Source organism: Vipera ursinii, assembly GCF_947247035.1.
Source record: "Vipera ursinii genome assembly, chromosome: 2".
Classification (NCBI taxonomy): Eukaryota; Metazoa; Chordata; class Lepidosauria; order Squamata; family Viperidae; genus Vipera; species Vipera ursinii.
This window is the reverse complement of record NC_139513.1, coordinates 149451939-149461065: the sequence shown is the minus strand read 5'-3', so window position 1 is coordinate 149461065 and position 9127 is coordinate 149451939. Positions and strand designations below refer to the sequence as shown.

The following is a 9127-nucleotide window of genomic DNA, read 5'->3' as shown; positions in this document are numbered from 1 at the left end:
TAAAAGGCGGTAGGTAAATGGACCTAAGTCATCTTCACCACAAGGTTAAGCAAAGTATTCTCTGTCTGGTGTAGGATAATCCAGAAAAGCTTTAGAAAGGCCTAGGAAAATTCCTGCCTGTAGTATAGAGTTATTGGCTTGATTGAATATAACAACATCCATCTACAGGGGCATTCTATGACTCTCCGTGGCCCAGGCTCAGCCCAGAAAAGGCTCTCCTGCTTGGAATTTCCAAAATCTCTGGCTACCTGTGCAGGTGTGGAAAATAAGATGCAGGATGCATCTCTCCCCCTCCCCCCCTCTGCTTTTTTAAAAGGTTGCATTAGGCAAATTAATAGCGAATCCTATCTATACCTACTCTAAAGTAAGTCCCTTTGGTGTTAGTGACATTTACTCCTAGAAAAGTGGACTCAAGATTGCAATTTTAATTACTTGTAATAATTTACATTGAATGGCAGTACAACTAAACTCTTATACTTAATGTGTGAAACCCATAGACATCCATTGTTGCTGTCCTCATCATTATCCTCCTCATAACTATTACACTGCATGAGTTTTTCTTAACCGTTCTTCTCTGAGATGCTATTGTTCAACCTATAGAATTAGAATTGTGTACACAGACAATAAGAATTGTCTGTGTACACAATGTGGTTATTCACCTGAATTGATAGAATATCTCACACACACACACACTCTTGATATTTTATCAGACTGAGTGAATAACCACACTATGCACACACATGCACACAGACACACAAACATATACAAATTGCAGCCATTGTGCAATGCAAAAAAAAGTTAGCTGCTATTGAAATCAATGCAAAGCAAGTTTGCTGTTGCTTTTTCAACATTACATTCATGATGATGAAAAGTTGCTGATTTGTGCCCAACATACATTAGCCATCTGCTCCCATCAATCAGCTGCCTTACATTCTGAGTTTTGTATCTCAAATGCAGGGTTAGCAGTTAGAGACAAGTTAACCAGCCACCTATTAGTTGAGTCTGTGCATTTTTCAAAGTTTAAATTGTCACATGCTGCTGGAGAATATGGCACAGGAAGAGTAAGTGCCTATGCACTGAATACATTCAGATGTTGTTTTATATTTCAGTCTTTTACACCATTCTAGTCATGTGGGTAAGAAAACCTGTTTGCCATGATGTAATATTAAAGGAGTGAAAATACTGCCTGCTAACTTAAAAAAAAAGTTTTAATCCTTACAACTGTAGCAAACAGTTTTAAAAATGAATGGGCTTTGTCTGATGAAAGTGGTGAATCAAATTCCGAGTGAATGAGCATCAGGGGTACAAAGTTACTTGGCTAATTTTTTGTTTTGTTTTAATCAGCAGAGTAAATAAATGAATACGTTATGTTTCAAGTTGTATGGTAGCTTGGAAAAAGCTTTACCCCACGTATGCAGCACACTCAGCTATTTTGCCTATAAATTTGCCTCAGGAAATCCTGACCAAATCCTTTTCTATCGGTACAGTCAGAACTTCTTATATAGCTCAGCCACCAGCCTAATATTTTTAGCTCCTAATGTGTTCTTTATGAGATTCTTCGTATGCCTGTCAACGTTTGTAGAAAGCAATGATTTCCCCAATAGGGTCAGTTGCCCCTTTGAGAATATTGTTTTATTTTAAATATCAACACCGCCCGTATCGCCATCCCTTTCCCACTAAATAATTTCTACCAGTGTTTATCCTGGATGGGTGATAGGTGGAGGAACAGTGTTGGAAAATACCTCCTGCTTATTTTCCTCCATTCAAAGCCAGCCAGTTTACTACACATGCTGTATTGACAGCAAGGCTTTTATTCCACAAATGATTTCAATATTTACATGAAACAAGCCATTACTTCTAACACAGGCATCAATAGTAGTTATGAAATACTGATTCCCGCCCCCCCCATTGCACTCTCCCTGTTGTGTTGGCTAGACAGGAGCTCAACTCCTGGCTGCGGGGCATATACAGACTGTCTGCTTTTGCACAGTTCTTCTTTTGACACCTCCATGGTCCACTTCTCATCCCCCAAAACCAAAAAAAAAAAAAAAAGGGACAGAGAGAAAAGTCTTTCCTGATCATGAACTCAGGAAATGTGCCTCTTAAAGTCTGCTTTGTGCATTACTTTGCCGGTGAGCAGGGACCACCAATTACAATTTATAATTTTAACGTTTAAATTTACACACTTAAAAAATGTAAACGGTGAATGTAAAAAGCAGGTTTGCAAACATGTCACTGAAGTACACTTACCCCCCTCCCCCCCATACTTGTAATCATGCAGTCTGTAGCTGAAGTTCAGCAAGACTGGAGCTGAATGAAGTTCAAGCAAGACTGAAATAGCTACAGGTTTCTTGGCCCCAGAGACCACCCCTTTGCTGAAATAAAATGCAGATTTTTTTCCCCTGGTTAGGGAATAATGGAATTGATGGCTGGGTTCCTCTGTGATCGCTACAATTTATTCTACCTTTCCTTTCCTCTCCCCCACCGTGCCCTACCCACACCCCTTCCCCTGCAAGGCAAGCAGTTTGCAGAAAGATCATTGAGAATAATGGAGAGAAATTTCCACCAAATTTCCAAAGGCATATTACATACAGTTGCTCTGCTCTACAAGGCTTATTTTATAGGACAAGTCTTATAAGGGCATCACTAGTAAAGTTCCAGTTACTTTTTTTTCCTTTCCACAAATATTTGCAATTTGTCTGTGCCAATCAGTACGCAGCTTCTCACCGTACCCCAGCACAACACATTGCTGGCTGGTGGATTTAGGAAAAATAAGCTATCCTCTTGCAAGCAACTAGGCTTAGCATTGTATCTATCATTTCCTTCATACTTTAAAGATGTGGTTGACCCTAAATGAGGAAGATACACACACACAGCTATGTGCTTTTTTTTTTTGCTGGATAGAAAAGAATTATTGGTGCAACATGAGTTCTCCATATTACAGATTCTTTAGCTTCAGGCAGCATCTTTTAGCAGCCATTATCTGCACCTTTATCAACAAAGATAAGATGGGCACTGGAATGAATATTCCAAAGGGGTTGAAATGCCAGGACCATATTTTGTTATTCAGGTGCAGCATGCGCAACGTTTCTCACAGAATTTGAGAACTTAATAGATCACTGAGTCCTTATGATCCTGGCAGGAATACAGAATAAATAGGACCCTATCAACAGTAAAACTTTATCAAATATATACAGACCACACACACACACACACACACACACACACACACACACACACACACATTTAATCAGTTTTTACCACTTCCAAAAATCCATGAGAAGTTTTTAAAAAAAAAAAAAAAAAGAGAGAGAGAGAGAGAGAGAGAGAGAGAGAGAGAAACACCCTGTGTGGTAGGAAGGATTTCTTTTCCTTTTTAAAAAATAGCAACTAAGATCTGATCAAATGGCAGGAGATCTCAGAGGAGAGGATATGGAATCAATTATTGTTACTTATTATGACAAATAAGTGAGCATTATTCTAACTGACCCCCCACCCACCCCTAAATCACTTTTTGAATATAACTGCAAGTCAGCGTTCAGAGCCCAAAAGTACGGGCATTTTGCTTGCTGGTATTGAACCCTGCCCAGTCAAACGCTAAATAATAAAATAAACTCATCATCACCAGGCAGTTACAGATGTCAACTCTTTAGTGCATCTTCAGCACCACCTTTGCAGATCATCATTCTGGGAGACCGCATGCGTTGGTTTCCACTCAGAAACACTGAAACCCAAACGGGGCTGTCTCTGTTTAAGGTTCCTGTTCCTTTTTTTAGCAGCGTTGCCTAAGGAAGGCTGAGGAGCGTCCTTCCTGCCTACTTAGGGGGCTTGCCCTTAGCTATTGGAGCACATGGTTGAGGAGGGTCTTTTTTTCAGCAGTAAGAACTGGAAGTCTCTCTGGATTCCTTTCACACCCATTGCAAGGTCTCCGTCTCCTTCCCCACCCCTTCAGTCCACCCCTTCCATCTGACAAGAACGGGACATGCACAAGGCTCTGCAGGAAGATGACCAACAGGCCTCAGAAGAGAGCTGGTGCCAAGATCGCAGTAGAAGGCACTCCTTTAGCCAGCAGCACTTTCCAGCCCCGTTGATATCCTTGGAGCCAGAAACACCCACGGGGTCTTCAGAGGGCTCCAAAGTTTCCCGACTTGCATCCCTGAGACCTCTAGGGAACAGTCATGACCAGACCGCTAGGCTACGGCAGCTGTCATTGGTTACCTCTTCCAGTCCTTGTGATGTCACCACCACCAATGGCGGCAGGAGCAGATCGTGTAGCAGCCACGTACCAAAACAAGTCTTTCCTTGGATGAAAGAAACAAGACACAGTGCCAAGCAGAAAAGCAACCTTCCTTTTTCAGGTACTTTCTTTTCACTGTCGCCTCCTCCTCCTCCTCCCTGGGAATTCTGGGAGCTGTAGTCCAATATATTTGGAGGGTAGCAGGTTGGGGGAGGTTGGCATAGACAATAACTTTCTAAGTAACTGTTCCTATGCTGCACTCTACGCATCTCTTTCACCTGTTTGCTCTCGTTAGTTTTCAAAAGAGCTAAGCAAACCTTAATATACTGTTTCTTGGTGCTGGCCCATCCAGATTTATGGCAGCGGCGATATTGGGCATAGCTTCTTATTAAGATCCATGCTTCTAGATGAGTGTCTGGCAAATTTCTTGGAAAGTCCTTCCATGTTTTTATTTACTTGCACCTAAAATCGCACAATTCTAGGTTGACTTGAATCTAGAATTGAGGCCACTTGGGAGGAATTAAGCAGGCATATACATAGAATGAAGGCTATTGCTAAGCACATTGGTTTGTGCTTAAATTGTAAGCCTCCCTGAGTCTTCGGAGAAGGGCGGGATATAAATGGGATTTAAAAAAAAGACATTCCTTTTAATTTTTCACAGAAAAAAAGTAAAGTAATACTCCTATGGATGAAATATTTTTTATATCTCATATCTATCTATATCTATATAATATATCTATCTATATAGATATCTATCTATATCTATCTATCTATCTATCTATCTATCTATCTATCTATCTATATCTATATATCTATAGATATAGATATATAGTAAACACAGGCTGTCTTCAACTTATAACCGGTTGCTTAGCAACCATTTGACATTCCGACAGACCCCCAAAAGTTACTTATGACCTGGAGTTGAACATGGCCACCCCAACCTCTGCAGACACATGATCACATTTTGGATGCTCAGAACTGGCCCACATTTACAGCTGTTTGTAGCATTCCACAGTCAGGTGATTGTAATGTATAGCAGTTTTGCTGGTAACCAGCATTTACTTCTGGTTTCCTGCAAAACATGCCCATTGTGAAGAATGGTTCACTCAGTGACCATTCACTTAATGATTGCGGTGTACACTTTATGAGTACCACGTTTGTATAATGACGGGTCATAAAATTGGGTGCCCTCTAGTGATTACCTGCTTAATGACTGTCATAACTGAAGATCTTAATTCCAGGCCCAATTAGTCGTAACTTGAGGGCTATCTGTATTACATTGTGAAAAATCTTTGTGATTAGCTGCTCATTAAGAGTGTAGGGACAAATAACACGATCTAGATACACAGCGGGATAGAACGCTGAAAGTATAAATAAATAGATAGAACATTTCCATTTTCTGTTAAGGTTAAACAGAAAAAAGTTTTTTTTTTAAAAAAAATGATATTCATAAGAACCCAGAAAGTTCCTTTATGGTACTGAAGAGTTTTCAGTTTCAATCTTTTATTAGAAACTTGCCGTTTTAATAAAACACAAATGAATCCTGAAAAGCATTTTTCTCCGGTGCTGGTTGTCTATGATTGCTCCTGGCTCTTTGGCACCAGCTTACAACCTTGTCCTTGGCTATTTTTTTTTCTTCTCTTAAAACAAGTTATATTAATCCCATCCGATCATAGATTACACGCCAGGTGTGACATTAGTGATATACAGTTATTCTGGTTTAGCGAAATGAATATGTATTTATGGGCAATAATTTTGATGACTTTAAAGAGTGTCAGGGCTAGACAAATTTATGAAAAATGAAATGACCAGTGGCCATTGCCTATGGTGGTTCTATGCTACTACTGTAGTAGGACCAGAGGCAGCAAAAGTCTGAATATGACTAAATAAGGGCTAATTCAGCTAGAGAGCTCTTTTTCATGATTTCTCTGAAGTAAAATGAAAATGAACAAACAACCATTCTTTGCAGTGTCCTGGGCCAAGATATCTTCAGAAGAGGGGAGATCCTTTGGTATCACTGGAAATATTTGCAAAAAAGGTTATTTTGAATTCTGGTTCAGTTCTTACAAAATACGTATACATACATCCAGACATACATTCTAGACATACTGTACTATACCTTCTAATGATACCTTGTTGGGCTCAAAAGGTAAAATGGAAAGTACAGGTAGCCCTTGACTTACGACCACAATTGACCCCCAAATTTCTGTTGCTAAGTGAGACGGTTGTTAAGTGAGTTTCTTGCCACAGTTGTTAGGTGAATCACTGCAGTTGTTAAGTTAGCAACACGGTTGTTAAATGAAACTGGCTTCTTCATGGGCTTTCTTGTCAGAAGGCTGAAAAAAGATGATCATATCACCACGGGACACTGCAACCGTCATAAATATGGGTTAACGTCCTCCGAAGCTTTGCGGGGCGTGAGGGGACGGAGACCGGATGCCAGATAAGGTGAAGCAGAAGGGCCGGCGAACGTGGCTACCCCCCTTGTAGTGTCGGGCCCACGGGGCTCGACAAGTCAGCTGCCAAGCATCTGAATTTTGATCACGTGACCATCGGTGTGCTGCAATGGTCATAAGTCCAAAAAACTGTCATAAGTCATTTTTTTTTCAGTGCCGTTGTTACTTCAAACAGTCGCTAAACAAAGTTGAGGACTACCTCCAGTGATGTGGCTACGATTCAACCTTGTTTTCAAATTATCCAGTCATCTGAATACCTCAGGAACTTTTGGCTGAGACTTTCTAGACTATCTACAGTCAGTCCTCCACTTACGACCAATTAGTTTAGCACAACAGCACTGAAAAAGTTACTTAAGGCCAGTCCTCACACTTTTGACCATGGCACCATCCCTTTGGTTCCAGATGAGCAAAATTCAGGCACTTGGCAAACTGTCATTCATTTACAATGATTGCAGCATCCTGGGGTCATGTGGTTGCCATTTGCAACCTTCCCAACTGGCCTCCGACAAGCAAAGTCAACGGAGGAGGCCAGATTCACTGAACAACTATAGCGATTTGCTTAACAAAACACAATTTGCTTGGGTCAGAAAAGCCCAACTGTGGATTAAAATCAGGTCAGGCAAAGGTTTCTCCTGTCCAGTTGTATTCATCTCTAGGAGGCGGTGTCCATCTCCATTTCTTAGCTGAGGAAGCCAGCTAAGTTGTCCGAAGTCACTTTCCACGGTCCTGTGGCCAGCATGACTATATGCCAAGGCGCATGGAATGCTGTTCTCCTCCCACTGAGATGAAGGGATAACTATTTATCTACTCGCATTTGCATGCTTTCGAACTGCCCGGTGGGCAGAAGCTGGGGCACGTAATGAGAGCTCACACTATTGTGCAGTGCTCAGGTCTTGAACCTGGGCTGTCAGCTTGCCAGTGTTTAACCATGAGCCATCAGCTCATCAGGTATGACTCACTTAATGACCACCTTCATAGCAATGGAAATTCTGATTGCAGTTGTGGTTGTAAGTCGAAGTCTAAACAAATTCTGTACAGGGAAAACTTTAGCTATACTATTTATTACTTTTAGCTAGCAGCACCTAGCTGGCCCAGTAAATGTATATGAAATAATGGTCACAACTTCTTTCCTAGCTTTTTAGTCCAAGAGTGAACAGCATCTGCTGGTAGCTTTCATGCTAAGCCATTAGTTTGGCTTAACACACCACACGAACGCGTTCATCGTTCAGTTATGTGTAGAGTGAATACACATACATGGGTGCGAACAAAGTTGTGTAGTTGTTACATGACATGCCCCGTTTCTGTGTTGATTCCTGAAGGATGAATGTTCTGCAAGGTGATGAATTGGTTCAGAATGCAGAATGGTTAGGGCTCCAGCTGAACTGAATGTTCATTCCATTTATTTAGACAGCAGCTCTCCATCAAGTTTCTCCTCTTCCAAGAGAATTCGCACAGCCTACACCCAAACGCAGCTGGTGGAACTGGAAAAGGAGTTTCATTTTAACAGGTACCTCTGCCGGCCCCGCCGACTGGAAATGGCCCAGCTTCTGAGGCTCTCCGAGAGACAAATCAAAATCTGGTTTCAGAACAGACGAATGAAGTACAAGAAAGACAGCAGAGTCAAGGGCGCCATCTTGGCATCGCCCAATAACAGCCCTGAAGTGGGTGACTATTATGGGCGTGGGGAGGCTGATTATGAGATGGCCCCTTTGGCTTCGTGCAGCAAATCCTTAGAAGACCTTGGCAATTCATCAGGGTACACAGGCCCTCTCTGTAACAGCCCTGTAACTTCAGTCTCTTTGGACTACGGCCCTTTCTTTGGACCGGGAGAAAGCCATCCTTATGGACCTCCAGTTCTGCAAGGGAGCCCAAGAGCAATGGGAGAAAATTACCTGGGAAATATGCCCGGGGCTGACTCTTTCATCAGCTACCCTGATTACTCCTCTGGAAACCTGGAGTACAGCTGTGCTGCTGAAATCCCAAGCCATCCCCAGCTTGGGCCATCCAATTCGTATCCCATTTACACAGATTTAACCACACATCCTGTGCCTCAGGGAGATTCTCAGGGACCTGTAAATCTTAAGCATCTGTGAGAGCTGCTTGGACGGAAGCAGAGCAGGGGAAATTGCTACAGTCCTATTATCTCATTAAAACAAATACCTCTAAGTGAAACCAACAATATTCCTCCCTCCCCCCCCACCTGCCCACCCATTATTTCCTATTTATTTAATTGTATTGAAGAAAAATTTATTGGTGGGGAAAAGTAGAAGCCACTGTTGGATTGTTTACTCAAGGAAAGACCACTTTGATTTTTGATAATAGTAATACTAATAAAACAATCAAAACTCAACATCTGCCTATCCTTGGGAAGGGCTCAATGGGTGGATAAAAATGCCAAATCCAGTCTAAACATCTGGCTGACTGTGCAACAGAC

At 41.7% G+C, this 9127-nt stretch overlaps 1 protein-coding gene across 1 annotated transcript; it reads left to right on the top strand.

The window, feature by feature from the left end:
- Positions 1-3982: 3982 nt before the first annotated feature.
- Positions 3983-8786, top strand: LOC310636998 (homeobox protein Hox-D3-like; the record flags this gene model as incomplete). Its single annotated transcript, XM_083357240.1, has 2 exons — positions 3983-4358; positions 8101-8786. The coding sequence occupies 2 exons, from the start codon at positions 3983-3985 to the stop codon at positions 8784-8786; spliced, it is 1062 nt and encodes a 353-aa protein (XP_083213366.1).
- Positions 8787-9127: the final 341 nt, after the last annotated feature.